At 38.4% G+C, this 17,438-nt stretch overlaps 1 protein-coding gene across 15 annotated transcripts in view; it reads right to left on the reverse strand.

The window, feature by feature from the left end:
• The window catches only part of PEAK1 (pseudopodium enriched atypical kinase 1), a 124,357-nt gene that overhangs the window by 7,580 nt on the left and 99,339 nt on the right, over positions 1-17,438 (reverse strand). For all 15 annotated transcript variants that reach the window (XM_075160437.1, XM_075160446.1, XM_075160448.1 and 12 more), the window contains one exon: positions 10,125-10,873. In XM_075160437.1, coding sequence (XP_075016538.1) covers positions 10,125-10,873 — 749 coding nt within the window. The remainder of the gene's footprint in view (positions 1-10,124; positions 10,874-17,438) is intronic.

A 17,438-nucleotide genomic window follows, 5' to 3' on the forward strand; every position in this document is an offset into this window, starting at 1 on the left:
TTAAGGCACATGAACAGTTTCCACTGGATAGTAAGCAACTGCAGACCAATATGTGTAGGCAGCTCTCCCTGTGCATATATTATTCAACAGAAAATACCGTTCAGGCAGGTTGTGCTTTTAGTCAGAATAACAGCTGATATATGGTAAATTCACAGTGAAGCTTACTTTACAGTTACTTGCTTATCCATATAATTTTATTTCGTGTTCTTCTCTCAGCTTTGCGTGAAGCTTGAACAAGATAAAAATAATCAATAGCAACAGGAGTTACAAAGAAACATGCATAGAATATTTGAGGGTATGATCAAACGACTGCACATGACTGAGTTAGCATGGCATAACAAGTTACCACCTGTCAGCAGAGTTAAGTGACTGGATGCATGCTCCTTGCCTACTGTAATTGGAAACTGAAATCTATTAGCTGGAGCTGTATCAAGCTAACATATCATGTCTGGATAAGGGGTGTATGTGTGCATGGCAGGGGCTGTTGGCAAGCATAGTTGCTGTGGCTCAGGTGATGAATGGAAACTCATTAGAACATGGTACCTTAATTGCTTTCAATCATTTGTCAAGATCTTAAGTATATGTGTTTATTTTGCCATAATAGCTGTATTTAATTTCTGTCCAGAAATATCTTGTTGATACATACACTATCACCATAATAATTATCTTTATTAATTGTTTGCACTGCCATAACAACTGGCAGCTCCAACCCCCTTACAACAGCCACTGGACAACCTCTATTAGGGCCTCTGTTCTAAGGCATTTACTGATTAAAATTACAGCCCCACAAAGACTCAGGTGTGTTGACCTTTGCATATTAACCTTAGTTCTACTGACTTCAGTGAGATCATTCAAAGTGTGTAAAGTTAAGTGTATGTTTTAATCTTTACAAGTTTAGAGCCTAAGTATTCTGTTGGTATAATGCACCAAAAGATCTAAACTGCAAAGCTCAGAGGAAGAGAAAATAGGAAGACGTCTCTCTTCAGATGAAGTTACAGCTTCCCTTAGCTCATCTCTGAAAGCCAAGGAAAGCCAGATAACTAAGGTTAGTAAAAGTCAGCACTAGTTCTACACAGTCACAACCACCAACAAGCCCAGATCTCATTCTAGCCCTAAATATAAGCATAAGGTGACTCTTCTCCCTGTTTCTTTTTTTCCCCTTCTCAAGAACTTATGTAGGGTAAGTTATAAACTTACCTTTCACTAAAAAAAAAAAAGAAAAAAAGAAAAAAAAAGAAAATGTTTTTCATCTTTTACATGCTTATGCGGTTAAGAAATATATAGTTTAATGGGAAATTTAGTCTTCTACGCTTGTTGATCAGAAAAGTGCGTTGTCAGATAATGATATGAAAGTAGACACAAGTAGTAACACTATTTTGATTGCCCTCCTGTTTTTGGTTCTGTGCATATTTCCATACTTCACAAGCATTTAAATTTCCCTACGTATTATGTACGCTATAGCTTGAACTGCCTGTTTATAACTGCCATGCACAAACAAAACAAATTTGAAAAATGCATTTTCTAGTCAATTTTATTTAAGAGAGGGAAGTCATCATTTTCTGGAAATGTTGATAGTTATCCTCTTTGTACAGTGGCTCTTGCCAATTTAAATTTTCAAATGTATTTTATACTGTTAGAGCTGAAGTGAGTTATCAATGGAAAGTTCCCCCCCCTTCTCTCAAGGGTTACAAAAGTTTAAACAAATACAGTAAAAATACAGCATTAACCTTTGAATTATATATGAAAAGAAAATGTTAGCTGATTGTCTTGGAGACTGAAGTCCCCAGATTTATTAAATACTTAATACTGCACAGAAGGCAGAAGTAGAAAAGTGTTGTATGGACCCTACCAGCGTGTATCAAATCTGATTGGGAGAACAGCGACTAAGGAAAATGAGAATAGTTTTGTCTTCTATGCCCTTCAAGTCCACATCCTTTTTCTTGTACAGCCCGCCGTGGGGATAATCAATTCCAACTGCAGAAAAGGTTCACTGTGTTGTAATCCAGCCTTTAGTTTTTAAAAATATTTAACTGACCTAATCCAAAATATAAACTCATTCTGAAAGAGTTTAACCTTAGCTATTGTAGTATATTTCATGTTACCCACAGAGGATTTCTAATGCCACCTGCCAGCTAAAAATGATATTCTATTAGCAATATATAATCCACAGAGTATTTGCTCTTAAAACAATTAATACTTCTCAATTTGGTGCATAAAAGGCCTTTTTTTAAAGTTTATGAAAAGGATTTCTCCTTGCCTATAGGAAAAGCAAAGCAAAGGAATCGACACTTATTCCTAGTTTCTAATTTTAGTCCTAGGCAGCCTCTTTCTCCTACTTATTTCAGAAAAGGGTTCTCAAATTTAGTACTGGAAATTCAGTTTAAATAATAGGAGATAGCTTTGCACCTCTTAAAAATCAGCCTTGGTTCACTCATTTTAGAAAATATTGCCAATCCTAGAATTGTGATAGTTCAAAAGCACACTTTCACAGGCCTCTGTGGATGTGGTAATGCTTCCTTCTAATTTAGAAATGACTGGCCACGCACATCTGCACCAAAAGGCATTCAGCTATTAGGGCAGAGTACGCTGCCTTTGCACCCATTCCCTTTTCCTCTGAGCCAGCAGAATTGGCCTGCAAGGTGAATCTGATCTGCATGTTGTCAGCTGGATCATTCCTAAAAAATGGCTTTCCAACCCACTTAAAACACCCCAAAAGAGCGTTGTCCTTCTCTATCTTCTCCTTTCTCTTTCTTCCTGCTATTCAATCCTAAGTCTATTTTACTTCAAATTAAGCTGATAGCCCTTCTCCTAGCTGATATTAAAAATATTGATTCCCATCCTTTAACATTACACCTGTACACTTGGGAAAATGTAACTTTTCCCCTCTTCATTGTTTTCTTTTAAAAAATAACCAGCCCTCATTCCTCCTATTTTTATTCCTAACCCTCTGATTCTTTTGCTCTTCTCTGGATTCTCCCCATTTATTACATCTTTCTGAAGAGTGATGCCCTATAATGAATACAGCATTCCAGTTAAGACCTCTCCAGCATCAAGCAGAACAGAGCTTTATATATAATGATCCTTGTAACACTTTCCAGGGTGAACAAGTCACATTGTTAACTCCGTTGTTACTGGGGTTCATGAAAAGCTTCAGAGCAGTGTCCACTCTAAAGTCTGAATCCACAGCAGAGCCAAACTTTCCCTAATGTCAGTTCTTAAATACGGGTTTTTGTTTCAGACTCCTCTCTTTATATCAACAAAACAGAAATTAAAGACTAAATAGTATTATGATTAAAATAAATACTAAAATGACCGCATTCATGAAAACAGTTTTTCCCTCCTTATTCTGCTGTCAAAGAAGATAATCAATAAAGAAAAAAAAAAAACTCTAATCCCACAAATGCCCAATAGTGGTGGCTTTTGGACACTTTTCCTTCTCTTTTTTAATACAGGAAAGTATATGGGTACACGAACATGCGTGCAATATCTACAGAGACAAGAGAGCTGAGATCTGATTAGAGATGTATTTTCTGCTTCTCGCTTTTTGTTTACAAACAACATGAAGTGAGAAGTGGAAGAGGCAGCTGGGTTATTTAAGGCTGATTAAATTGCTGACTATACAAACACTAAAATTTGTACACTAGATACTTTGTAATTGACAAGGCAAAGCTAGGCTGTCTAGAAGCAGCACCCAAAAACTGAAGTATGACAACAAATCAGACACCTGAATGTCTGAATTCATAAAACAGTTTCTAAAAGACAGACCTGCAGTAATCTGATGTTCCTTTAAGCGTCTGGCTACTCTTCAGACTTTTGCTGTGAAATACAGCTGCATGACTGCAGATAAGTCCTGGGGTTTTAGATTGCAGAGTCCAGATTCCAATTTACCAATATCTTATTAGAATGGAGAAAATGTACTGAAAGTAGTGGAGACAAACTAAGTTTTGTTATTGATCTGTTGAAAGACAGTTTATACAATGTAAATTTTATTTACTGACAAACTCCTTGTACTATTTTATAATTTTCTGACTTGCAGCTTCTACTCAGAACTCTATTTTATATTACCATTTTGCAACAGAGTAGTGAATGCTAGTGTTTAATACTATTAATGGGTAGTAACGCTCACCCTAGCATTTTATATTGGAATAACTCCACTATCACCTAAAACTATTGTCTGAATGACCAAGATTTAAAATTTTCAAAATGGCTTGAGTTATAGTAAGTTATGCAGCCAAAGTCTATATTTACATTTGAAAAGATTTAGGGAACAAATTGTGAAATTTGGTGGCCTCATTAGCAAGTATTTTAGACTGCTTGTGATGAATTGCTAAAGGAGCGGATACAGAGCTGCTTTTCTGTTTGTGACAGTTAATGCTTTGTCAAAACTGTGAGTAAATATACGGTCCAGTTTTCTTTGCATGATTTTTAAAGCTTTTGTCTGTTCCAGTAATCTACTCTAAAAAAATATGGAAATCCTGTTGCCTTTTACATATATATGTTGAATTCCTACTTTTGGGCACAGGAAGAGAAAAAGGTGAAAATACTTTGACTAAAACACCAACAGAAAGTAGGATCAATCAGTCATTTACTTTAATGAAATACAATCAGCTGAGCTATGAAGATATGGTATGTGATAATAGCTGGAAGAAAGGTGTTGATAAGGGCTTGGCAAGCCTTACTTCTAAAGCTGATAAAGACTGGTTGTTCAAAAGATGAAGCAATGTTGGTAAAAAGCCCTTCCATATAATGCAAGAAAACAATGAGAAAAAAGGGGGAGATAGGAGTAGGAAGGAACGGAAAGTTTCCATCTTCCTTTTCACTGGAATGCACTGTCGTCATGTATCTTTTCTTTAGTGCACCCATATGAACTACACTTCCATCACGTTTATAGGGACAGGACAGGTTTCTTTACATCCTGCCATTTCAATTCTCCCCCCTGCCCCGCCTCATTCGCATCCCTAAGAAGCAAGATTTTAATGTTTCAGAGCTTCTAAAAACTGTTCTGCATTAGCTTTTCTTTTTCCTTTATGAGTCCAGTAGCCTACTGTGCCATCAGCTGACTTCCACTTTACCAGCAGGGAAGCTCATCTCCACTCTGTCCTATCACTTTACAGGGCGTCAGTGAACTTAAAGGACGATGAATATTGTGGGAAATGAATTTACAAGTGCTGAAAATGAGAAACACAGAAGATCACAGAGACTGCACCATCTGTGCTACTTTGTTGTACTGCACAGAGGGACAACTGCAAATGAAATTCTGTGTAGAATGAAAGCTTGCTAATCCCAAATTGATAGCTTGTTCTTGGCACAACCTTGTTTTCCAAGCAGGCCAGTTTGATCTCTGATTGACCTCATTTTCTTGATCTGGCCTTGGAATAGAGCTTTGACTTTTTAGCGATGTGCCAAAATACAGAATTCTATGCTGCTGTGACTGAACTCAGAATGGGCTAAAAGTTTAACATACGTAGCTTTATTTTGCTCTGAAGCATGAAATTCTGAGATGACCTTTAATAACACTAAGCTCCACTAGGAAACTGAATTACCATAAAAACACCCTAGCACACTGTGACAAACTACACATAACTAGAAAATAATTGTCAGCTGCAACTAGGAAACTGTCAGCCAAATTCAGCCCAATACTATTTACTTCTGCATTGCTCTGTTTTATACTTGGGACAGGAACCTTAGCAGAAATCCTAAGGTTTTACTGCTAGAAGAGCTTCTGCTGCCCTGTAGCAATCAAAGCAATAAATTTTAACTGCTCCTTTTGAGCTGTTTGCATCTTTGCAATTCCTGTTATCTTACCTGAACTACATTGCAACATGTTCCAGAACACCCCTGCTGCAGGCCATAACCCTGCTGGGTTATTACGTATGTTTTGTTCCGTGTGGACTCTGAACCATTATTTGTATGTGTCTGTCTATCATATTGTACATTAATTTCCTTGAGAGTTTAATACTGAAAGTGGAAGTAGTTTACGTCACTGACACAGTAATTATGCTGTCTAGAATCACAGAATGGTTTGGGTTGGAAGGGACCTTTAAAGGTCACCTAGTCCAACCCCCCTGCCGTGGGCAGGGACATCTTCAACCAGATCAGGTTGCTCAGAGCCCTGTCCAACCTGACCTTGAATGTTTCCAGGGATGGGGCATCTACCACCTCTCTGGGCAACCTGTGCCAGGGTTTCACCACCCTCATGGTAAAAAATTTCTTCCTTACAGCTAGTCTAAATCTGCCCTCTTTTAGTTCAAAACCATTCCCCCTTGTCCTGTCACAACAGGCCCTGCTAAAAAGTCTGTCCCCATCTTTCTTATAAGCCCCCTTTAAGTATTGACAGGCTGCAATGAGGTCTCCCCGAAGCCTTCTCTTCTCCAGGCTGAACAACCCCAGCTCTCTCAGCCTTTCTTCACAGGAGAGGCGTTCCACCCCCCTGATCATTTTCGTGGCCTCCTCTGGACCCGCTCCAACAGGTCCATGTCTGTCCTGTGCTGAGGGCTCCAGAGCTGGACGCAGCACTGCAGGGGGGTCTCACCAGAGCAGAGCAGAGGGGCAGAATCCCCTCCCTCCACCTGCTGGCCACGCTGCTGGTGATGCAGCCCAGGGTACCGTTGGCCTTCTGGGCTGCGAGCGCACATTGCCGGCTCATGTCCAGCTTTTCATCCACCAGTACTCCCAAGTCCTTCTTGGCAGGGCTGCTCTCAATCCCTTCATCCCCCAGCCTGTATCGATACTGGGGGTCTAACTATTATTCACTCTGAGTAATTTTTTTTTTTTTAAAAATAAAAAAGTTCCCTGTCATATCACTGCCTTATTCACTCTGTGTAGGGATACTAAGAATTGAACTCGTCCAATCCACTTTGTACGAAAAGCTGGTGCTCTCTGCTGCTTTTACTTTAGTGTAACCTTTCCACTACATATTTGGAACTACTGCTAAGACTGTGGTTTCAGGGGAATGTTTATCCATATTGTCCCAGATCTACCAACTACTTAGAAGATGGTACTGCACTTAGTGAAGGAAAAATACCTCAGGGATTGGAATTGTATGAAAACCTTTCTTGTAAGGCAACTTCTGTTTTTTCCATTTGGAAAAGCAGTTTTCTGATCACGACTTACTTACTGTTTTTATTTATAATGTTTCAGTCAAAGTCATTTCCACATGGCTTCCTGCAACTTTTTTGCACAGGATGTTTACTAGCAGATTAGGTGAGAGTGAAGCAAAAAGCATAATACAATGCTTTGAAACAACACACCCCTATAAACAATGTTTCCTCTAATATCCACACCAACAGAACAAGTTGTGCTTGTTCTCCATCAAATTTATCACAGCATCTTTTGCTGGCGATACCACCAGAATGTAAAGGTGCACTGGTATATTCATCTGCACAAAAGGTTCATTCTTCTAAATTTAATTCAGCAGTAGTCAAAAGGTTAAAGCTTAATTTTTAACAGTGCTTTTGTAATTCTACTTTTGGAGATACAGTATTAAAGCGTAATTTTTTTTGACTTATGCATTAAGACTCTTAACACCGTTTGGGGGTGAATCTCTTGTTTCCTACAAAGAGAATAATAATTAAAAAATCCCATTATTACATTTTTTCTCAAATCTAATATTAAAATCATAGAACTTAAGAAGTGTCTGAATTGTTAGCCAATGTTGCTTGGGTAGTTCTACAAAACTCAAAAGAGCTACATAAATTTACACTGTCCGAAGATGTGGCTCCATATACACTTTCAAAATGTGTTTCTAAGACTTGATCAAAAATAACAGGAAGACTGTATTTTGGATTCAATTTAATTTTAATTAAATTGTAATTTTAATCTCACTATTTTTGCCATCCTGTTTTGGGGACAAGGGATTTAAAATGGCAGAAACACATAGCTTATTTGTTGGAGGTAGATGATTATGTAATTTGGCTCACACAAAAAATACCCATGATAGTAAAACTGGTATATTTGTTAAAGCAAAATTCCCCAAATCTCTGCGTAACGTAATAGCAATCTGTTGTTATGAGATTTTGTACAAATCTGATCCCGGACTGATGACTTGTAAGTCAAAGATCATCTTGGGGCAAATGTTAAGACAAAGTTGAAATTTACTCTAACTGATTTTAGGGGAAAAAAAATCCAGGAACCACAGTTTAAACAATGCTATATAATTCAATATATTAGCATAGAGAATGCAGTAATAAAAATATGCACCAAAGAAACACGCAACTGAAGAGAACCCAACTTAGCTGAACATAATACTTAAGAGATGTGAAAGAGAAAATGGAGACAGCAGTAGTCCTATATGCTGGTCCTGCTCGGCTTTTAAAGAAATCGGAGAATGTGTAGTGAGAGTATCTTCCTATATCACATTAAATGCTAGGGAGTAACTTTTCCTCTTATTGTAACAGCACAACAGCTCATGGTAACCTCCAGCTCAAGGATATTTTGTGGATGCTTCACTCACTCTCAAGACCATCACACCTATTACGCTGCAATAAGTTTTGTTAGTTGGAGAACTATTTTTAAGACATCTGAATTATGAGAGAAAAAAAATATGGCAGTATTTGACCATGCTACATTGTTGTTCTTTATTCTCACTATCTTTCTACAAGAGAAACATATTTAGGAGGACAGTAGATAAGAAAACAACTACGTAGGTCTTGCCTGTCAGGGAATACTTTAAGGGCACATCCATACTGTGCAAAGAGGAATCACATTAGTGATAATCCAAACCCACCTATATAGAAAAATACCACTTTGGTTCCTAGAAGCAATCATTTTTGCATCATTGTATTAAAACTAAAAAACCCCAAACTGAGTAATGCCAGACTGTTGATTCTGCAACCAGAGTAGATTGCCAGATATATTCATGGTCTGGTTCTCGGCTGTTTTGTACCACTGGACGTGGCATCCACAAGACATCCATATTTCACTTCACATCTTTTCAAAAGGACGTCCTTGATAACTAAAGAAATATAAATGTTTATGCCCACAAATCTGCCTTAAAAAGATACTTTTTCAAGTTTCAGAAGAACATACCAGTTGCACCAATCCTACCTTTTTTTTTTTTTAATATCTTTCTTGTAAACAATCATGCAGGAGCGGTAACAACGTTTTGTTCCTGTAAAGCACCACCCTTCTGAGAATGTCAACATGCTCTATAAGGAATAATCGATTAGGCCTCACACACCTGTGTTGGGTAATAAATGTTTTATCTCAGTTTCAACAAGGAGGAGTCAGAAGTTCAATGATTTACTCAAGGTCACACAGGAGGCCTGACAGAGCTGTGAGACTCAGCTGTCTTTCTCACTATCATCCTACCAGATAAGCATTGAGAACTTTAGAGATACAGCGCTCAGAAAGAATTACCTATATAAAAGTCCATAAAGTAACAACATCCAGTGAGCTAGCTGCCAACTATTCATTAATATATTAGCAGTAAATCTAGTAAATCTTATTTCTTTTATGTGTTAGCTGAAGAATAAACTGGACACAAATCAATTGTTTGTTTAGTAAAAGGCCACAAAACTAACACTGACAAGTTCCACTTTTTTTTTTTAGTATAGCTTATAAGGCAACACTGATGGCTAGACAGAGCTTTTGAAGGCTGGTAATGAACACTGGTGAAAATATAAGACCTTGAATGGGAACATAAAGATGTATTACCCTAGAATTTACATTTAAAACTACATGGCTCTGAACATGGAACACTCTGAAATCTTTCCTAACTAAGAGTGATGATTTAGTATCATCTGCATGCAGATGAACCGAAGGATTTTGTTATTGCAAGTTTCCAAAAAAGTGCTGACACATGTTAAAATAATACAGCTTTTTCTTCAATATTTCATTAAACAATGACCATGGTAAAGACTGAGTTGTGTTGATTTGTTTTAATAATTTTGGAGCTGCAATAAAAACAGATGAAACTTAAACAGCAGATACCAATGCCACACATGGTTTTTGATAGAAGGAAGAGCCTGTACCTTGGGAATCTTACTTCTCATGCAGTGCTGCTGCAAGCAGCATGCACTTATATTTGAAGGACCTATCACTACTGGGTGTGTTGCAGATTAGGGTTATTGTTGTTACATTTTGTCACTGACGTCTAGGGTTATCATTTTTCAAACCCCTCTTACCTTGACTGCGTAATTGTTGAGAGGATCTTTTGCATAAGAAGCTGGGTAGTAAACTGCATCGCCTGCCTCGCAGCATGGCTTGTCACTGGTTAGCCTGAAATCCGACCAGCTGTCCACCCCGAATCGCAACTGGTCTTTTTGTCCGGCCATGAACAAGTCTTCACATTTAAGTGCCAGCTTCTTCAGTGAATCAGCGTGAAGGCTTCGGATTTTACCTACCACCTCTTCTCGGTTTTCAATTCCTCGATAAAGTGCTTGCCTTTGCGGCTTCTGAACACCTTTCCCCTGCTTAGTCTGCGAGATACGTCTCCCTGTTAGAGACTCCATGCTATTGGAACACCGGTCCTTAATACTGATAGTGGTTAGGCTGGAAACACTGTTAGTTGCTGAGGTGGTTGCCCTTAGTTTTTCTGTAGGCCTGTCCAAGGAATCTCCTGACTCATTGTCCAGTACCTTGAGCTCCAGGCTGACCGAAGAGCAGGCGCTGCTTGCTTCCCAGTTGGTGTCAATGTCATAGGTGGGATTGGCCACAATGCACAGGTTGTTCTCCAGAGCCTGCTTCTGGAGATCTCTGGGAGTCGGCTCTGTGTTAGCTCTCAAAATTGTTTTCTTTGGCAGTGGAGGTGGTGTTGGCTGTAAGTTGTTCATTGTCTCCTGGTCTACTAGTCCTCCAAAGGCAATGGCATCATCCAAAGCTCCCTTCGGTTGCCTCGGCTGTTTCGGAGGTATCATGGCTGCTCTAGACTGTCCTGTGTAATAAGAAGATAATAGTAATAGAAGATCAAAGTACTTTGCATCTGCTGCTCATATTTGCACTCTGCAAACAAGTTTAAGGCAGAAAAAAAAAGCTGACTAGTACGCCCCCAATATCTGAAGAAAACCTAAATACATATCTGAAAAGATGAACTAATTAGAAAGCAAAATGACCAAATCAGCATTACGTATATATCATCACATACAGGCAGTCTTTATTTGACCTTGGCCTATATATTAAAGTCAGTTTCAGTGCTAGCAATGCTGGCATTTCACATCACATGGGATTAATGACAAAAAGTGCAAGCAAAAACCAAAAGTCAATTTTGGCACTCTGGCCAAATTGTAGTTTCAGTAATTATACCCAGCCTCCCATAATTCCTTCTGCAGGCAATGGACTATAATACTATTCCTTACTTCCTATTCAAATGTGCTAAAACTATGGGTGGATGCTGTTAAGTGGCTTTGGGTACTGTTTCTTTGAGAGGTGCATTTCTCTGGCAGGTGAGGTGATCTTTTTTAATATATCCTGATAATGGTCTGTAAAGCACTTGGGATCACTTGGATTTGAAATGTGCTGAAGAGGCTGAAAGCATTATTTCAGAATGTAAACCAGAAAACTTCAGACACAAATAATGTAATTTAGATACTTCGGCGGTCACATCGGAAAGTCAGGATTGCCCTAGCAGATTCACTAGGTGAAAACAAGGAAGCCTACTTCCACTCAAGTTGACCAGTGTGTTGCCACTGCTTTCAATGAGGGAAGGATCATATTTTGAGATTGCAAAAATATAAATATCTTTTACCCTACAATTTACAACTCACACCCCCTCTACCCTAACCATAACTTTCTCTAATACGTTCCCCTTACTCACTTGCCATGGGTACCTTTGTTGGCAATATTACGTTCATAGATAACCCGACCTAGATTCAGTCAAGAGATTCCAAACAGCAGGTCACATACACGAAAGCATGGGATTTCCACTGACAGACTGGTTTCAAACATTCGTGTGCTTCTAGGGAAGATAAACATCCTGTCATGTGTTTTGGATGGCTTTTAGAGAGAACAATTATGTTTTATAACTGCCAGAGTCCTTGGAAATGAAGAATAAATAAATAACAATAATATAAGAGAGAATAAAAAACAATAAATGGACAATACAAATGACCAACTCGCTGCTCTGGGACAATTAAACAGTTGTTACTCCTATCAAAATGAGATTTTTCCACTCTTAATAATCAACTGCTATTTTCAGAGAAATTATTTTATAAGTTTTCTACTACTCCTGTGAGGTTCATTGACTATCATGGTAAGGTAGGAAGCCAATTTTTACAGTTGCAACCCAGCAGACATGAAACGGATGCTCTGTATAATTGCAGATGAGCACCTTTTCTAATAAGGGAACAGCAAGTAGAAAGACACTACAACTATTTGACTATTTATAATATGTGCTGAATCCTTGTAAAGAGAGGACTGAACTGGCACACTGAACCAAACTCGGGGGATCTCAGATTCAGATTTGAATTACATCACTTTGGCCCATAATTAATAATAAATGACTTTGCAGTCTATGAAAGGAAAAAAAGATAGCTTCCTTTACACTTTAAGATATGTTGTTACAGTTTTTATGAATACTACAGAATCTAATCTCTTGGCCAGGATGCACAAAAACCTGGAATGCTGGGTTAGAATGCTGAAAAAGACTTCCTAATTTCAGAAGATCAGAGAAGACTGTATTTTAAATGTATCCACAAACAGAATAGCCTTGGCTCGTGAATTCTTAACAATTATTCGCTTTTCAATCATTCCAAGGAGACAACATCACAAATGAAAGTTATATCTCTATCTTTTGTTTAAGCTCAAGAAACCCTCAGAAGAGCCTTACGGATTTTGTGATAAGCCTGGATATTCCAATGTTTAAAAAACTGAATTTTGAGCAGGGAATTCCATTAGCTTTGTACATGCCTGATCATCAGGGAAGATTGCATAGGACTACTCCTCTGGGTCATCACTTTTTAGCCCCCACAAAATAAAAATGTTCAAAGGCTAGAAATATTGGAGAATCCCTGCATCTCTCTCTCAAATCATTGTCAAGGTTGCTTAAAAAAATTTAGCACTCAGGGACCCCGTACTGCTTCTTTCTGATCTTGGTATTGCAGTGAGTGTGCTCTACAATAGCAGCTCTTCCTCTCACCATTTGATATGCTGCAGCATATAACACTGGTGCCAGTTGAGCAGTGCAGGAACTCTATCAGAAAGGCACCTTTTGCAGAGATGAAGAGTGGCGTGATTCAGAGTCAAAAGCAGAATCGACGTCTGCATGCCAAACACACGCTTCCAGATGCCACAGTCTTCTGCTTAATCCTGAGACAAGTTCATTTCTACTTCATATCCAATTTTCTTACTCATCCAAACATGTGTTGTCTTCCACAATTGCTTACTCTTACAAAATCTGTGACCTATGTACTTCTCCCCCTGGCAACATTCTGTGTTAAAGATCATTTGCCTATTTTCTCATTCTTACCCTCTTCCCCACTATGCTAAAATAGCCTAACTGCTGGGGTTTTGAGAAAGGCTACTATTTCAGGAGGCAGTTTCCTAATACGCATTGCTTGTGTGGCTAATCCAAGGACCGTACAGATGGTAGAGGGAAACCGCAAGAAAACAAATTACAGCAAGATGCACATCTCAAGCAGTAGCAGCAGAAGCCCTCTCCAGGAAAGGTAAGATTTATAACAGCGTTGTTGTTCTTCTTTTCTGCTTTAATGGCCCTGTTCTCCAAAAGCCATTCATACAGAAGAGACTGTTGCAGCTACAACCAGTGACTTTCGCTAGTTGTTGCTTTTGCATAGCTATTGGAACTGTGACATCAAAACATAACTGAAGAAGGTTTTCATAACCAGAAATTGTCTTTGCAGATGTCTGGTGGGGGTGGCAGGATCCAGAGAACTGCATGTACAAGTCGTTACGTAGTTACTTTTTCAAGTATTCTCAGCTGAGAAAATGAGTATAGTTTCTCCCCACAAGAACAAATTTTCCATATTGAAATCTATCCATCTGTATTACGTGTTTGAAAAGCTTCTTATCTGGACTGTTTTTATGCTGAGTTCTTAATGCTGTACATTTCTTTCATGCCCATTGGGCCAGTCCTTCCAGCTCAGCTTTCCCCAAGCATGGCGTGATACTGCATATCCCACATTTTTTTCAGTTCGTTGTCTAGCAAGAAAAAGGTGGTCTTAAATTTTGTCCCTGTCAAAGGCATAAGAATATTCTTTTGCATACAAGTACTGGCAGAGCATTTGCTGCTTTTTCTTGCCTATCACTTCCTTCTCTTCTTGCATGCTTAAAACCCATCATTTCCTCACCTACGGCACAGACTCCAACATTACAAGGTTCAGGCTGAGCTACACTCTTGGGAGGCAAATGAAAAGGAGGAACAGGTACAGTACTAGGCTACCACTTACAGAGATCTTTGAAGTGGCTTCCAGACTGTTCAAAGACAGAAAAAAATTAACTCTTTACAGACAGCAGCCTTCTAGAGAGCTTTAAGTAATTCTACAGTTCAATAACATCTTCCATTATAGAATCTCACTACGCTATTTAAATATTAAGTCTCCAGACACCATGCAGGGGTCTGAAACTCTAAATCAGCCCTAAAAAAAAGCATTTAAGTTTTATTTTTCCAGGTAACTGATTTATCATCAGACTTTGCATTGCAACCTGTTTATGTTAGCTCATGAAACTATCAAATCTGACACACTGAGCTCAAGTTTAATTCACATTTATATTCCATAAGCATGTTTTTCTTAGAGTAATGACATGCATAATTATTGTTTAGATTACTTGATAGTCCATGTATCTTTCTTTTTTGCTTAGACCAGATCAGCAGTATACATGTCAAGAAATTTCAGAACTGTGAAGGAAAATGCTTCTTTAATTGGAAAAAGAACTAATAGTAAATTAGGCAAGCCAGGTGGGTGACATGCTGCATGCTTCCATCCTTCCTTGAATAGAACCGTTCCTGAGATGTATACTGCCCTGCAATACATAACATATGTTAGTCCAATACACCAATGACAGCAGGCTTCTCCTGTACTTTCTCCAAACTCATTTTACTCTTGACGTGGTAATCTATCCTACAGGCTCCTTTACTCTTGAAAGCATTTTTCTGATTATATGCCATTACCATCTCTCATCCAAGGATAACGTTCCTTGTGGCAAGATGTGAATTAGAAAACAGAGCTGAAAACAATACTCTAGTATTCACAGTAGTAACTAGGCTATTGCCATGATTACTAACTCTGTTCTCAGTTTTAGTGACCATTACAGTACTCCTTAATCCCTAATCCCTAGTGCAAGGATTTAGATGAATGAACAGGGCCCAGAGGGCTAAAATGGCCAAAATGACTCTCAGCTCTGCCATTCACCAACTTATCACATCAGTTTGACAAAAATTCCACATTTTGCATTGCCAAGAACAGCAAAAATTTATAATCATGCATTTACAACATGGGTAACCAATCTTCCAAGACCACAAAACTGTGAACTCTCTACAGTGGAGACCAGCAAGAAAGAGGAATTTCGAGTGGCTCTTATGCATCTGCAGGAAACCCACGTAAGATAGGGCTGGGCTGATCACACAGCTGCATCTTGGAGCCGTCCACAGCATTGGCTTTGGCAGCCTCTGCTGACCTGTTTCTCCTCACAGCCAGGAATGGAGTCAGATGCCCAGTAATTCTCATGTCTGTACATCCCCATTTCATGTTACAAAATCCTGTTATAAAGCCCGATTAAAGTATTCACTAAGTAAAATCCACAGGTTGGCCGCCTCCACTGTACAAATTCCCCCTCTCTACCCTTGTCCTACTACTTCCCCCCCCCCTTATACTTGGATATTGATCATCCTTTGCAATCTGCATTTTTATTATAATACATAGCCTGGAAAAGATTTCTCTGTATAAGTAGCAGATCAATTATACTGATCTTTAATACGAGTACAAAACACATCACTCCTTAATAAACTCATCCTGACTGATAAAAATAACCAAACCATGAAAAAACCCACAAATGCATAAAAGCATCTTCCAGCAACCAGCATACTTCACAGCCCCAATTCCAACAAATGCAGTACACAGTAAAATTATTCAGTACGCAGATTTACACGAATGTGATCGTTAATCCTGTATTATACTCCGTTGTTTACACATTTATCGTTAATTTAATAGATAAAAATCTAACCAGAATGATAATATATATAACAGAAAGGAAAGCTAACATTTGTTAAGTAACATTCATGATGAACCTCCAGTTTCTCATCAATAGTTTGAGACTGTGCACAGAACTATAGTAAGCTGGGCTGCAGGTACTAGATAAATAAAAACTTCAGATGCAACAGCTTGTCTGCCTTGGTGTCTTGTCAGGTCACCCATCCTCCACTACACCATATTAAAGATATTACTTGTACTAATTATATATTATACACAATGCATCAGACTGATACTATAATCACTGTCTGTCACTGAACTGTCAGTTTTAGTCAACAATTATCTCATTACCTTATTTATAGCCTGGCTAAAGCACACCGCCCTGGTCTAGCTTACTGACTGAGGCAATACTCCATGGCAGATGCTGTGATTTGGGATTTTTTCCAATGTCAGTAATCATAAAACCTAGAAACTTAGCCTCCTTTTTTCACCTTTTCTTTGGGTGTAAGGAGAAAAATAGCTGATAATAAAATGACCTTTTTAAAATGATAGAAATACTATCCTGAGTATATTGAGAATATCTTAACCTACTTACAGCGATGCAAATTCAATCAAGTCAATTTCCCCAACAAATTCAGACAAAGATAGAAAAATTTAAAGATTTTTAAAGGAAAGGATTTTAATCATCTAGTCTGTTGTCTTCCTTATCATAAGCTACAGGGCTTACCTGAATTAACTTCTGTTAGAATAAGGGCACACCTTAAAAAAGAAACATCCAGCCGCTTCCTTACACATTTGAACATTTGTTTCTGCACCTAGATTCAAGCGGCGGCCACTGGACTTTGTTAAATCTGTTGATTTTTGATACCAAAGGTATCCCTCATCACAGTTCTGCTCACCACATGAGCATCCACACCATGATCAAGCCAGACTCTGTTTCTTTGATAAGCCAAACAGATTCAGCTTCTTGAATTAGTCACTATAAAGTGCCTGTCACAATACTAGGCATTTTCAAAGCTTTTCTTTAGAGCCTGTACAATTTTTGGTTTTTTAAACATTCTTCTTAAACTGTGGTCACCAGGGCTTGGCTATGGCCATGGCAGTTGCAGGGTAAAAATGAGATATACATAACCTGTTTACTCCTGTTGAAGTTTTCTCTTGTTTATACACCCAGGAACATACTGGGCTCTTTTAGCCTATCATCACGGTGGGACCTCAGGTTTCCTAAGTCTTTTATGTTGTATCTGATTCCCAGAGGAGAATCCTCTATCTTGTAAGGCTTGCCTGCATTTTTTTTTTTTTTTAATTCCTAGACGTATGATTTTACATGTTAGATGAACTAACAAATACAGCCCA

Source organism: Calonectris borealis, chromosome 11 (assembly GCF_964195595.1).
Source record: "Calonectris borealis chromosome 11, bCalBor7.hap1.2, whole genome shotgun sequence".
Taxonomy (NCBI): Eukaryota; Metazoa; Chordata; class Aves; order Procellariiformes; family Procellariidae; genus Calonectris; species Calonectris borealis.